The sequence below is a fragment of the Netta rufina genome, assembly GCF_964035555.1.
Source record: "Netta rufina genome assembly, chromosome: 3".
In the NCBI taxonomy this organism is placed as follows: domain Eukaryota; kingdom Metazoa; phylum Chordata; class Aves; order Anseriformes; family Anatidae; genus Netta; species Netta rufina.
This window is the reverse complement of record NC_140125.1, coordinates 83,402,868-83,418,216: the sequence shown is the minus strand read 5'-3', so window position 1 is coordinate 83,418,216 and position 15,349 is coordinate 83,402,868. Positions and strand designations below refer to the sequence as shown.

Here is a 15,349-nt window from a genome sequence, read left to right as displayed (position 1 = left end):
TGTGTCAGTGTTTCCATTTAAGAAACTTTTTTCAGATTTTTAACTTGACTATAAAATTTACATGATTCTGAAACCTTGTGTATACTTTCTATTTTAAGTGAAATACAGCAATGCTCCCATGCTCTTTCTGGATTGAGACAATGTTTTTGAATGCACGAATTCCTACATCTTGGCAAACAGTACTATACTGTTGTATGCAACAGTCTTCTGTATTTGAGACTCTTAAAGCAGCTGAAATGTTAAACTTCAGAAATGAGCTGCTAGATTTAGTGTTCAGGCGAGTAGTATTTGTATTTTGGGTCTTTTCCTGTGTCTACATTTAGATAATAATTTAAACTCTTCTTGTATGTATATTGTAGCTGGTAAATCATACAAGACTACAGGAAAAAAATATTAAGCCCATTTTATTCTAACTGTTTGTGGTCTGTGCCTTAGAGTCAAAAAATGTCAACATTAAAAATGCTGTTTATTTAGTCTTATTTTTCCATCCTATAAATATAGTTGATGGAAATTCAATTGAATTAATTAAATATATTGAAGTATACTTTTTAAAACTTGGTCAGTAGCGTATGAATTTCTACACAAAGTTTCAACCTGGCATGAAATTTTATGGCCAAGGAACAAACTTGAAGAATGTAGCTTATAAAGGAAATGCTGACAGAACATGAACTATAGCTGTGCTGCTACAACTACACCAGCGTAAGGATGTTTAGGCTGCTGTGATTCAAAAGTGCAAATTGAGAGTAGGGTGGTGTAGTGGTATAGAACAGGAATACTATATGTTCTACTGAGACATTGATATATCCTGTTTAAAGCTGTGGAAAACATTACAATTTTAATCACTTTTTAGGTACAAATTAATGTTATAGCTGAATTTGTTAATGTATCCAGCCTATCAAAAAAAAAAAAAAATAATAATAGTGTGCTTTTCACAAGTTGTGTTACTGCGTTGGTGTTTTCAGTAAAATGGCTGATAATTTTGTATTTTATACGTAGAACTGAACTAACCTCTATACGTTGATTGTCACTGTAATAAAAGATGCTTAGCAATGCAAATAGTTCCAAGTTTGTTTCAAAAATGAATACGGAAACACCTCGAAGTGATGATCAGGCATTCCTTTTTATTTATATGAAGCTGCTTGTATGCCCTGTCAACTATTCACACAGATCCAGTTGCAGGATTGGAGCCTTCATTTGAATCTTTTGGCATCACAAACTAGGTATGGTTCAGCAGATCGGAAATTTGCCCTAGTTCTCGAATATTCTTGAAGACGAACAATGAAATTCTCTGGTTCAGTCTTAACTAAGCAGATGTGTGTTAGAAAAATGTTCACTCAAACCGTCTGAGTTGTGTAGAAAATACATATCCAGCTGTCCGCTAACCTTGCAGAGAGAAACAAGAAGGTAAAATTTGGTATGTTTCTGCATTCATATCTTCCTTTCAGGAATTTAAGTTTTGATGTGGGATTTTTATGAGCTTTTTTATACTTTTACCAAGTCTACGTATGGCTTTAAGTCCAGATGCGGTAATACAGACATCAGAATATTCCTTCTGTTGGACTGTGGGGTTGGCTTTTCTTTTCTGCTGGTGTATAATTCTGTGTGTGGTAGTATTTTCTTTTCTACCTGTGTGAATTGGTTTGTAGGAAGGAGAGTTTTAAATTGTATCTTATCATGTCTCTTCATATACATGGGTAGTACTCCCAATACTTACCTACCTTTTGAATAATTTTGTTGAAGTATTTAACAATCTGTGTGGGTTTGGTTTTAGGGGAGTTTTTTGTTTGTTTGTTTGTTTTTCTTGGAAAATGCTTAAAAGCTTAGTGTCTTACATTGCCAAATTAAGACTCAGTTTAGGGATCATATTTAAGGGAGTACTTAAAAACACGTGCTTCTTTGAATCCAACTTTAATAATGTCTTAAGACAATCGTGAAATTGCATTTGAACATTTTGCTTTATATTATTACCTTCTCTGTACATACAGATTTACATGAAAAACGTCCTTTTAGAATAATTGAATCCTTGAATAATTAATCTGGATTGTGCAGCAGTCCTCTAAAAAATGAAATTTACTTAAGCTTAATGTAAGCTTTGATTGATTTTAGTTGGGGAAAGTTTGAAAAAAGAGGTGATTTTTCAGGTGTCTTGTTTCTATAATGTTATACAAACTTTTAATTAGGACATACTGTATTAGTGATTTTGCAAATAGCCTGTGGTGATCTGCAGCTTTGACTATGAGATGATATGGACTGTGCTGTGTTCAGGTGGATGTGTAGTTGTAATCTCCCATAGCGACAGACCAGAACAGTTTGCTTAGGGAAGTTGTTTATTTGATGTTTGTCATCGTGGAAGTAGAATTCAAATATCAAGTGGAAGGAATGACATAACTCAAAAACTGACTGCCCCTTGTATTTTTGAAGTATTACATATTGATGTTGGGGACTTCCTGGTATTATCAGTGTTAGCATGGCAAAGTACTTAAACTAAGGGGTGTGATTACTTTTTTTTTTTTTTTTTTTGATACATTTTTGATTGTCTGTGTGTTGGGAAGGCTTGAGAGCACTTCCCTTGTTGAATCTTACACCATTTTTAATGAGAAAAACGTCAGAATACTCACAGAACTAGCTAGGAATAGAATCAGGTGTAATAAAAACAAACTGTAGGGGCTTGTTTTGAGTCTTGGTAGCATGCAGTTGTGGAAAATGGAAGTGAGAGGGGGCTGTAGTTCTGTTTTGTATGAATTACTTTAGCCATTTAAATTACGCACTTTGAATTTGACTTCTGAAGGTACCTGTTGCTCAGCAGGATTCTGTCTACTGAATCCATTATTTACTAAATATTTTCAAGCTAAATGGTATTTCTTAAAGTACTTGAAACAATAATGACCTGCAGCTAGCCTTACCGACTTCTTAAAATAATTCTGTTTTAGGGAAATCTCTTAACAAAAACAAAAAAAAGACAACTGAAGCTTTGCTCTGCTACAAAAAGGTACCACTGGTCCATTAGAGGGCTGGTCTTGAGAGAAATTTTAGTATCGAATTGTCCTGGTAGTACTTTTTTTTTCCTGTATCTCTTCATCATTTAATAATATTTTCAGTGATGTTATGTATTTGTCAGATATTTAAAGGTTATTGTCAGGAATGAAATGGAGAGTGTTTATTCACATTTTTGTAACTTGGTTATCTTACTTCTTATTTTTAAAGACCAAAACATAGTTGTTTTTACTGCTGTATTTTTCCATATATAAAAATACTTCCAAAATCCCAAATCAGTTTTTATTTGTTTTTAATTTAGAAACACAAATTCCTGTTTTTGAGGAAAATCGGCCCTTACCTGTATCTTTATCCATGTCTCAATACGTAGAGAAGTTCTCTTTCAGTTATGAGTAGTTAATAAAATAAGACCCCAATCCTGCGAAGACATAGGCAAGTACAGTATTTTATTTGAGTGCTCCAAAACTCATAGATAGAAAATTTCTGCTTAAATATGTTCACTGAAAATACAGAAAAAAAAAATGCCAGAAAACTAATTAAAGAAGATAGAATAATAAATACTGCTATGTTTATCACAGAATGTTGTGAAGCAATAAAAGGATGAATTTCAGAATAAAAGGATGAATTTATTTTACTAGTTTCCTGGCTCCTAAACCTTTCCCAGTCTTAGAATTATTGAGAATACTGAAAATTCCTACTGGAAATTCTGGCTTTCTTTTTAACAGTAATATTTTCCTGTTGTATTCTTTCAATAACTTTATCCTAAATTAATATAGCCTAACATGATTAGGCTTTTGGACATTAACCCAGTGCTTAGCAAACTATTAAATTTCAAGCCCTGTACGTAGTAGTTTTGCATGCTGGATTATAAACTAGTCTGTAGTCTTGTCTGTTGCACCCTGCTCTGCTTCATAATTAGTTGCTTGGTGAGGGAGGGGGGCCGGGGGAGGAGGGGATAACAAGAACAAAAACACGACGAAACAAAACCGAAGTGTTCTCAACTGATGATGTTAACATTGCTCTCTGTAAACCTGTAGCGTGGTTGATCTGTGGCAATGGCATTGGCATTGTGTACTGGAAGAGAAGGTGAAACAGTAACCGGTGCTTTCTATTCTAGTTAGAGGTTTGTGTTAAGCATGCTTTGAGAAAGCACAGCTAGAATTGGAGCTTTCTGCAGTTTGGAGCTGGCAAAGAGCATGCAACAGGGGATGCTGTTCACTACATTATGCCAACTTTTCCCGTTCTTGCATTTTATGTTCAATTTAAGACAATATTTTCTTTTTTTGTTGTTGCAAAAGACTACCATTGATGAAAGTTAGAACAAGCATCCCCTTTGAGCATCTCTCTTTCCTTTTATTATTTCTTACTTTATTAATTAAAAGGTGTTTTTAGGCTGCCTGGCTAGTAAGTCAAAGAACTCATCTAAGGCATCTAAACTCATCTAAACTATTTTATGAATATTTGGGTAACTTTTTAAAAATTTTTTTTACATATGCCTTTTTGCCTCTAGAAAGGGACCTTGCATTTTCATGATTTAGTATTTGAGCAGCTCAGTTCCTTTTCTTTTGTATCATTTAAAGTAATAATGTTTTCTTTAAGGCTGCATTATGTTACAGGCATCAGATGTAAAAATAAATAGAAACGTGACCATTCCTGACTGAAGAGAGATTGTAATGAAACAAGCTGAGATTAGATTAGTTCCATAGTTCTAGCATTGTCTGAAGTAAGTTAAATTCCACTCAGCTTTCTGTTTTTAGTAATAGCAGCTTGTAGCACTAGCTATACAAATATGGAGTAATACAAGGTTGTTGCACTTGACGTTTATACTTAAATTTAATATTTGTGACCTGAGTTCCAAGCTGGTAGTGGGGCTGGCTTATGTACATCAGTGCTAACATACAAATCTGAATGTGTAATGCCTTCCGTACTTGATTGTTGTTGAAGGTCATTAGAGAAGGTGTGTTATTTGAAATGATTTGTCTGATTGCTTACCTTGCCGTGGAGATTGTGGCAGTCTAAATCCAACAAGTAAAGTGTTCATCACTGTAATACATAATTGCTGTTCTATGCACAGTATATAGAACACACTGTTTACATCAGATTAGCTTTCAAGTCTTCTTGACCGTGCCTTGTACCATGTGGTGCTGTGTCAGTAGGACTTGTAATTTTAGGGGTACTGACCAGTTCATTCTGCTGCTAATTGTAGGTGAGCCCAAACTGAGGGTGCGAAAGAGAAGGAATGGTCATGAAACACCTGTACTGTGTATTGGGATGCTTCCTCTGGTTTTGTCAGTATAATTGGTATTTTTTCCTTTATGGTGCTTTCTGCTTTTGAAACGTACTTTACGAGGAAAGGGAAAAAGAACAAAAACTGTGTTAAAAGAAGAAATTTTTTGTAAGTGCAAGATCAGCAAAATAACATTGGGCATGAATTTCTTTAAAATACAGGGAAATTTTATTTTTTTCGGTGCACTGGTGATCTGTGTTATGGAACTGAGTAGGGAATTACCTAAAAATCATCGTGGCCTGTAACATAGTGCAGCTTTAATACAGTGGCTTATCCTTAACTTAAGTTCAGACTTCATTTCATGCTTCCCAGCCTTCTGTCAAAGTACTGTACTATAACTGCAACTGTACAAGCCCTGAAGTTAATGGTAAGACTTTTGGAATACTGTATCTGATCTCTGCCTTACAGCACAAGCAGCGCTGCCCTGTGCTGGAGGACCAGTTGGTGGATCTTGTGGTGTATGCCATGGAACGGTCTGAGACTGAAGAGAAGTTTGACGATGGTGGAACCAGTCAGCTTCTGTGGCAGCATCTCTCCAGCCAGCTCATTTTCTTTGTGCTCTTTCAGTTTGCAAGTTTTCCTCATATGGTCCTGTCACTCCATCAAAAGGTAAATTGTTTGTATCCCTCCCAGTTGGTAAGAGAGATTTAATAATAATTAAAATAAAAATAGAAATAATCCTCGCCCCTGCTACCTCTCCCAAGAAGTACCTTATGGGTAACGATCAATTCTTTTTATTATTGTGCCCTGTAGAAACAAGTCAAACTCTCAAGTTACGTTGTTGTTAGGTAGGTCTGTTTTCAGTTTATTCAGTTACAGGGATTATACAGGTATTATATTTCAACTCAAAAAGTGTTAGTAGCTAGAGCTGGGAGATAAACTGGCATAATTTATAAGGTCTGAGTACTGTACTGCTGCATCCAATATACATCAAAGCTTCTAGCAGAGCCAAAACAGCCTGTACTAAAGAAAGCTAAAGCTAACGAGAGCTAAAGAAACATGCCTTGTAAATGAATGCAAGAATTTTTAGTTTGTTTGTTTAACCAATCTAATCAGAGCGATTTAATCAAAGATCATTTGTCCAATTACAGTGACATTAGTAATTACAGTCTATAGTTATTGTTACTTCCTAATAGTAATATTGTTAAAAGTGATACACTTCCTTGTATTTACCGTCTCCTTTCTGAATCCTAAAGGTGCTGCTGCCAGTCTTCCATTTAAAAAGGCTAGAAAGGGTTACAGTAAGCCAGCAGCATCCTGAGCTCTCAGCTGGGAGAAATATGGTGTTCATGATACGAAGAGAGTGTTCTTTCTCCTCGCTATAAGATTAGTTTGTGGCTATTTAGATAAAATTTCTAGCGTGCTCCATCTTTGTGCATGGTTCTGTGTATATCCAAATTTCCTATATGTAGTATGTTTTACATGGGGAGGATACTTTTTTCCCTGCCCTTTTTGGTAGCCCTAAAATTCAGTTGTTTTCCTATGATGACTGTCAATGAACCTTTGGTAAAGCAAGTCAGTGTTATTAAAACAATAGGTTCTATGCCACAAAACTGTACAGATCTAAGCTGAAAATCAAGCTAGGTAAGAGTATAGGTTGATAGAGTATTTGTTATTGCTGTATCAGACAAACTAAACAAATTACAATAAAAAGATACTCAGGCAGGCCCAGAGAGTCCAGATGAAGCGAGTCCAAGTTATTTGGGTTCAGAAACTTTCTAAATAGTTAATATAAAACCTATGGCCTTCTACTATTGTTGTTGATATTCCTTTTGGCTACAAGGCCACAAGTGACAGCTTAAGGTCAACATTTAAGAGTTGCTGATTTTTTCAAAACAATGACACTGGAGAGCTAAATACATTTTAAATCCTACAGTTAACCTTTGTGGCCCTCACAGTCTGTTTCTCTGTTATGACTAATGCATCCGTTTGCCAGCTTTCTGAAAACACGACGTGTATTTCTATGATTCTATAATTTCTGTCTATGACCTGCTATTAAATGCCCAATAATCTCTGAAAATTGAAACTATTACAGCCTGCTTTTCTACTTTCATGGGAATCTTTACAGTGTTTTTTCTTCTGCATTCAGTATTTGTCTGTTACTGAGTGTTTTTGACAGTTGGCAGGCCGCGGTCTCATTAAAGGGAGAGACCATCTGATGTGGGTGCTACTGCAATTCATCTCTGGCAGTATCCAGAAGAACGCTCTGGCTGACTTCCTCCCCGTTATGAAGCTTTTTGACCTCCTTTATCCTGAGAAAGAAGTAAGTCTTGTCTATGAAATTGTTTGAATTTGTAATTATTATTCAACATGACAGTTCCATACATAGGTATTGCTATTGTTGTTGAGTTAGTGTTGCAGCAGTGTGCTGCATAGTTACAGAAGTTTTGAAATTAAATCAAAAAATTCAGTATTTCCTAGCTATATTTTTTCAATAGCCACACTTGGGCAGTGTTTCTGTAGTCAAAAGAAAAAACAAAACAAAAAAACCTCCTAACTCATGTTTTGCCTGAAATAGGTCAGACTAAGGTTTTGAGGAGGGGATTGTTTCCACACGCAGGATACTATTAAGGAATAATGTTATGGAATTTCATTGCTATGTCTGTCCTATAACAGAATAATATGTTATCAGACGATTCCAGGAGCAAGAAAATGAACATGACACTTTAAATTCATTTTGTATTAATGGTTCCTTCTGCGGCTGTAAATCAAATCTTAGTCACAGTTGGTGCATTCCTCTAGAATGAAGGTTCTTAAGACAGGGGAGTTAGAGGAAATATTTAAACTTCACCATGGCAGCATTTTTCTCAAAACATCTTCATTGTTTGCTCTTACAGTGCCTTTTATTTGAGGTCAGTAGATGCATTAGCACAAATGTGTGGCGTACCAAACTGATAAGGGTTAAGTGCAGCATTTTTTTCTCCTCCTAGGTTAGTTTTGACTGGCAGAAATTCTGTAGTACAATTTGTTGCATGACCTCACGGTGGCTTTTATCAGTATAAACTCTGAGAAGAGTGACAGGACTGGTTACTTTAATCTAGTTAATGGGCTTTGAGTTATGTTTGTTTCAAGTGTTTGTGGGCTTAGGGCATTTCTGAGCATTTTCTAAATGTTGTCAAAGGCCGTTGCTCTTAAGAGGGCCTGTCTTACTCTCTTCTTGATTATGCATTGCTGCCATCTCACTTGTGGTGCTGAGGCATTAGATAATTTGCTATATTTCAGAACAATTACTGAGGTCTAGTTGTGTTCCAGAGCTCTCGAATTAAAGTGATTGACGAGGAATAGAATTCGTCCTTTAAATATGTTGCTTGTGGTGTTGCGAGTGAAGAAGAAAATCTTAACCTTGAGAATACTGGCTGTCTAAGCTGGTTTTGTGTACATTAATACAACCAACATGTCACATTCACTTGTTCTTTCTGTAGTGTATTCCTGTACCTGACATTAACAAACCCCAGTCAACTCATGCTTTTGCAATGACCTGCATTTGGATTCATCTGAATCGGAAGGCCCATAGTGACAACTCCAAGTTACAGATTCCCATTCCTCATTCTCTTAAACTTCACCATGAGTGAGTTTTGTTTGTTTGTTTTGAGTGTGTGAGTTTGTTTTTGTTGTGTTTATTTTTGTGTGTGTGTGTGTGTGTGTGAAACTTTGATTTGTTTCTAGAGATAATGAAATAGGACCCTTCAGGTCTGTATTCAAAATGTATTCTGTGATGGAATGCTGATGGGGTAAGGGTTATCAAAGGATAAAAGCACTAAAATCTCAAAGTCAAAATACCTCATTAAAGAGTGCAATGCTGTTATACTTTAAAGGAAATTGTTTTATGTCTAAGAGTGATAAATCTTTTCTACCAATAGAGAATTGGAAAGCAAATTGACTACCTTGTTTTATTATGTTGTGGGTTGGAAAGTGTGTATAAGCAGTACACTGGGGTAAGTTTTGTCTGGAAAAGTGTGTTTTAAAGTGTAATTTTTCTCTTAAGGTGACAGAAAAAAATGTATCTTGAACTGTTTTTACTAAACGGTGAAACTAACTATGACATAAAATCTAGTTATTTGATGTGATGCAATTGATAAGTATTTTATTTTTTCATGCTATTTTATATTTGATTTTTGAGCTGTGGATATTGTGGCTCTAATGTTGGAATGTGTGTGTATTTTTCTTCTTGCTTCTTCCTACTTAATACATAATCTGTCTTTGGCATGCAGGTTTTTGCAACAGAGCTTAAGAAATAAGAGTTTACAGATGAATGACTACAAGATTGCCTTGTTGTGTAATGCTTATTCAACCAATTCAGAGTGTTTCACTTTACCAATGGGTGTCCTGGTAGAGACTATTTATGGCAATGGCAACATGAGGATATCTCTTCCAGGGACTAATTGCATGGCATCAGGGTCTATTACCCCATTGCCAATGAACCTCTTGGACTCACTCACAGTTCATGCAAAAATGAGGTACAGTATGCAATGAGTTGTCTTTTTTTTAACCTGTTAATGCTTATGTAATTATCATCAGGACAACTTTTCTGTGTCTGAAAATGTCACGTTTAGATTTGTTGACTTACATAATAAACTTCTTAACTTTCAAGTACTTGATTTTGATCAAAAAACATTTTCTTTCTTTCTTCAGTTTGATTCATAGCATAGCTACAAGGGTAATTAAGTTGGCTCATGCAAAATCTAGCGTGGCCTTGGCTCCTGCTCTCGTGGAAACCTACAGTCGCTTGTTGGTTTATATGGAAATAGAGTCCTTGGGCATCAAAGGCTTTATCAGTAAGAAAGTTTTTCTTCCCCCCTTCCATCTTTTAGTTCAGTAGCATTTTCTTTCAGTAGGAACTGGAGGCCATATCAAAATCTAACGATGCAACATCATGAATACATGTGTAAATTGTCTTAATATTAAAAAACAAACAAAGAAAAACTAATAGTTACCCTAGTGCTGCAGTAAATTTCAGATGAGAGTGCTGCAGTCCCTTTATATCATAACTTGTACTATCAGGACCTTCCTAGTCAAGCTGTCTTGTATAAAGAAAAATAAAAAGCCAAAAAAAAAGCTTAACGGAAAATCTTAAGTAAAGGTATGAAATTGTTCAGAAATGATATTTAATTTCACTTCATAAAATAATTCAGATGTCTGCTGTGTATGTTCAGCCACAAGATTATTGAGCTCTGCATGTTTACAGCCTCTTAAAGCAGTGCTTGCACATCTGCTGTTTGGAGATTCAAAAAAAAATCTGACTTGCAAATAAATATAATGATCTACAGTATACTCTGTAGTTGTTTTTTGAAGTGTAATCACTTAGAAAACTTAACTTTACAAACTCTTTTTCATAAGGTCAGCTCCTGCCAACAGTGTTCAAATCTCACGCATGGGGAATTTTGCACACTCTGCTAGAAATGTTTAGCTATCGCATGCATCACATCCAGCCTCATTACAGAGTCCAGCTGCTCAGCCATCTTCATTCCTTGGCTGCTGTGCCGCAGACTAATCAGAACCAGCTTCATCTGTGGTAAGTGATGGTTACCATGTTTAATCGTTATCTCCGATTGCTTCTTCAACCTGTGTTGAAAGTTGTGTAACAACTGTTTGAAATTGGATGCAAATACTTCCCAGTCTTACTTCTGTGAATGTGGTGTTTTGTGGAACCTCAGCAGGTCGTGTTTCAGAGATGCAGTTAGATGTTAGCAGTACTACTCTGCAGAGTTGCACGAGGCAGCCTCCCTCGCACAGACATGGCAGAAGTGTCACAGGTGTGATAGGTTCCTGTCACACAGTAATGTGCACCAGCACCATCATGTCAGGAAGTGTCAGAAAACTGTTGAACTTCTTGCACTGGAGGAAAAGTGCAATGCTTGCTTCTTGCAGTCACGGTGATTAATTTGTCTGCCTGAGGGGACTGTGCTTGCTTACTCCTGTAGAAGATGTGTAATTCCATTACAAGAATTAAATTTGTTCCATTTAATTCGTTAGTATAGTTTATTTTTAGTCAGATCAAAGAAATAACCTCATTCATCCTGCATCTGTAAAGGAGTTAGCAAAAAGCTGTGGTGGTTTTATGTGAATCTGAATGGATCAAAAAATGGCACGTCTTCCATCAGTATAATCACACAGTAAAACAATGGCTAATCTGCATACAGGAAAGATGGAATTAGTAGTTGAAGCTGTAGAGTTAAAGCTTTTCCCTAGGATTAACTGTGTATTGAGTTTAACTTACTGTTAAAGTGACATTTTAATTTTTGTATTTCTTAAAGGTTAAGCTGCAGACCGAGATACAGTTTGTATGCTGAATGCGGGGTTTATTTGTTTGGTTTTTTTGAAGTCCATTTATTGTTACAGAAGGATACTTCTAGGGGGGAGGCATGGAGGAAGAGAGAGCAACCTCATTATTATTGGTTCACATCAAGGAAATCTAATTGAACTTGGACTGAAAAATTAGTTTAAATTGCTCAGTTGCTTATTCTTTACTAAGAATGAAGAGAACAAGTGAAGATAAATTTCTCCTTCAGTCAAGACCTTTTTTTTTTTTTTTTTTATTCACCTGAGTACTGTTTTGTCTTGTTAGTTGGAAAATAAAAAACCTGATCGTTAATCAGACTGCATAAGCATGCATAGCATGTAACTAGATAGGAGTAAACTAATATATGGCTTTGGCATTTCAAAGACAATGCTGTAAAAGTCTCTTAAACTGCTTCAAACTATCTGGTGTGAAAAGCACTCTCAATTAGAGTGCTGGAAGATAAAGTGCTTCTCATTACTTCATTTCTTTAATAAGTGTGATTTACTGCTGTCTGCTTCAAGGTGATAGCTTTGCAATTTTCCATGCCTTATTCATGGTTTTTTGCTCTGTTCTTGCGTATATATGTATTTTTTTTCCATATATTACATGTTTAGATTAAGACATTCAAAAGATGACAGAAGGGGGAACTCTAAATTGGAGAAACTCAAGATTCTTTTTCAGGGGCTCTGTATCTGGAATTTTCACTAAATCAAAGTTTGAGAGCTTTATTTGAAAAGAAAGTACTTAAATGGTTGATGAGTTTATTAAACAGGGTGGGAGTGTGGCGGAGAATTTTGTCAGAAAGTTGAGAACATTACTTTCAAAACAGATGCTTCTGTATTATATGAAGCAGAAACTGGTGGAAGAGCATATATTTCTGGTATCTTAGAAGGAGTAGTATAAGCACTCTTTGCTAACTAGGCTGTTTTCTTCTTTCAGTGTTGAGAGTACTGCTCTAAGGCTGATCACAGCTTTGGGCAGCTCAGAAGTCCAACCACAGTTCACACGATTCCTCAGCGATCCCAAAACAGTTCTTTCAGCAGAATCAGAAGAACTCAACAGGGCTTTGATCTTAACTCTAGCAAGGGCAACACATGTGACAGGTAATAATGGTACTTCGAGATAAAATCTAACTGAATAGTAAAGTCAAGCTTCTTCTCTAAATACCATTTAACAGAATATCCCAGAAATGGTACGGTCAAAAACATTTAAAAAAAAAAAAAAGCATATTTTTTATTTTTTTTAATGAAAATAAAATTGTTTTTAGGGAAGGGGCTGCTATTTATAACAGAAATCAGATGTTAAGAGCTGTTTTTTATGCAGAGATATAGTGTGACCAGGTTCTTCTCTCTGTCTTGTTTTCCCTTTCATTATTAAATGTTTGGATTGATTAAATATGTGCCATTTAAGGAAAAAAAAATCACAGAATGTTGAGAACAAGTTATGTTGCTCATTCAGAAGCCACCACCTATATAGCTTACCTTTAAGACAAAGTAATGCATGTTTTGGATTCCCTTTCATGGGAAAGGGAAGGGGCAGAAGCTTTTCACTGGTATTTTAATATGTTATTAATTTGCAGTGACAGTGGTCAGGTTTTTGATAGCTTGGAGAGGGATATTTTCTCTAGCTCATTTGTTTAAATGGGAAAAGTACGGTTTAAATCTGGAGACTCGGTGGAGAATTAGAACAACTGATTTCACAAAAGCTGGTGGAGGAAATTTGAAAGGGAAAGGGTTTTGTTATTTTACCTTTGTTCAATCTTTAATGTTGAGTCAGCACTGGGGCTGGAGGAAGATGAGTTGTGTTTTTTTCCAGAGCTTAATTGAGAAAGGTACTGCTGAAGAATATTTAAAGCAATACAGAGTCGCATCTAGCAATTTTTCCATCGCTAATTTACTCAGGATTTTTTAAAATTAATTCTAATGACTTAATTAGCAAAAGCATGTCTTGCTGTCATTACAGGAAATTAAATACAAAATCTTAAAATCGCTTGCTTTATTTCTAGCTCAAAGCCTAAAAATAATTTCATTACTTTAAATAGCATAAAATATCTTGTTCTACAAAATATGTAAGATTCAGAAGAAGGGGGTAGGAGAAGTTTATCAAAAGGGGAAGCCTGTTGAACTAGCAGAGGCCTAATGCCTTTTACTACAGAAGAAATACATGTAAGAAATAATTATTTTCTGTGTGTGTATGAAATGCTAATGCCATCAATCCGTTTTCTAGACTTTTTCACAGGCTCTGATTCAATTCAGGGAACTTGGTGCAAGGATATATTGCAGACTATCATGAGTTTTACTCCGCATAACTGGGCATCACATACACTAAGCTGTTTTCCAGCTCCACTGCAGGTAATGGTTTCAAACTGATGATTTTATAAGTGGGAAATACTTATTCTCTTTGTCATTTGCTTGTTGGTGAGATTCTTCTCCTGTCCATATGCTCTTCATCTCAAGTCACTAAAAAAACAGCATGATTTTAATGCGGATCTTCAGAAATGTGTTAGCTTTTCCTGTACTCTAAGGCCAAGTTTGGCGAGCAGTTAGTACCAGTGCAAGGTAAATCAGATCTTTCAAAACAAAAAAAATAATGGAGAAGCTTCTTCTCTTGTGGCAATTTGTAATATGACTTATAGATAAAACAGTTGCTGTGGTGTCACGGTGAGGCAACAACCATGTCTGGTAGGTTTTTATTGTACAAGGAAGTAGAAACTTAAAACCTGCTAAATCACGTTAAGGTTGACCTGTGCAATGTTTTGTTTTAGGCTCTCAGTCACACCAAAATCTACTTTTATTTCAGGTATTCTTCAAACAGAATAATGTACCTCAGGAAAGCCGTTTTAACTTGAAGAAGAATGTGGAAGAAGAATATCGGAAGTGGAAGTCGATGACCAATGAGAATGGTATAATCACTCACTTTTCTGTGCAAGGTTCACCCCCGCTTTTCCTTTGTCTTCTATGGAAGATGCTGTTAGAGACGGATCACATTAATCAAATTGGCTACAGGTGAGCTTAAAAGCTGTGCAATTTCAAAGCTGTTACAACAATGTTTTCTGTTCTGAGGACATGGGCCCTGTGCATTACAGCTTGATTTGTACTTTTTTATTAATTTGGAGCATGGGGGGTAAAAAAAGAAGTGGAGCCTACATATTGGTATATAATAACAATTTTGCATTGTTTAAGGTTGAATACACCTCCTAGCTGATTTTTTTTTTTTCTATACAGTGGTCTGTATGTTCATCTTGGTAAGAGAGGTGTAGGCAAGGATGTGAGGTGTTGAATTCAGAAATTTACTTAGCCTTTATACACTAATAAAAGCTATATATAAAAATTAAGATGAAAATTATATACGTAGGTCTACAATTTTTTGGCTTGTTCTCTGTAGTAACAGCATCAGCTCTAGTCCTGAAAAGTAAGATTATTCTTTTTCAGTCATCATTAGGTCTGTTGAAACAATGAACATATATAATAGCATATGTTATTCATCCATGCAAACAGAAAATAGCAATATTTTAATGTTAAGGTTATATTAAAAGCACACAGAGCAGGAAAATAGAAATGTGTTGCAGAAGATCACGCAAAGAGTTGTGTAACTTTTTCGGTTATGTGCAGAAAAATGCATAACTAGAGCATGTATTCTGAGCAGAATGCTACAGGTAAGAACTGTTGAACTTGACGCATTTCTTCTATGCTAATGCGTCCGGATTTAGGAATTCCTTGCTTATGGGATGGGGCTTGTTTTGTTTTTATTTAATAAGGTAAGGTGGTGTTTTTGTTTTTGTTTTTTTT

At 35.6% G+C, this 15,349-nt stretch overlaps 1 protein-coding gene across 3 annotated transcripts in view; it reads left to right on the top strand.

Annotated features, from left to right (window-relative positions):
* The window catches only part of MED23 (mediator complex subunit 23), a 37,293-nt gene that overhangs the window by 9,431 nt on the left and 12,513 nt on the right, over window positions 1-15,349 (top strand). For all 3 annotated transcript variants that reach the window (XM_084284676.1, XM_084284677.1, XM_084284675.1), the window contains 9 exons: window positions 5,690-5,890; window positions 7,401-7,544; window positions 8,704-8,849; window positions 9,493-9,738; window positions 9,914-10,056; window positions 10,619-10,793; window positions 12,501-12,664; window positions 13,788-13,912; window positions 14,361-14,566. In XM_084284676.1, coding sequence (XP_084140802.1) covers window positions 5,690-5,890; window positions 7,401-7,544; window positions 8,704-8,849; window positions 9,493-9,738; window positions 9,914-10,056; window positions 10,619-10,793; window positions 12,501-12,664; window positions 13,788-13,912; window positions 14,361-14,566 — 1,550 coding nt within the window. The remainder of the gene's footprint in view (window positions 1-5,689; window positions 5,891-7,400; window positions 7,545-8,703; window positions 8,850-9,492; window positions 9,739-9,913; window positions 10,057-10,618; window positions 10,794-12,500; window positions 12,665-13,787; window positions 13,913-14,360; window positions 14,567-15,349) is intronic.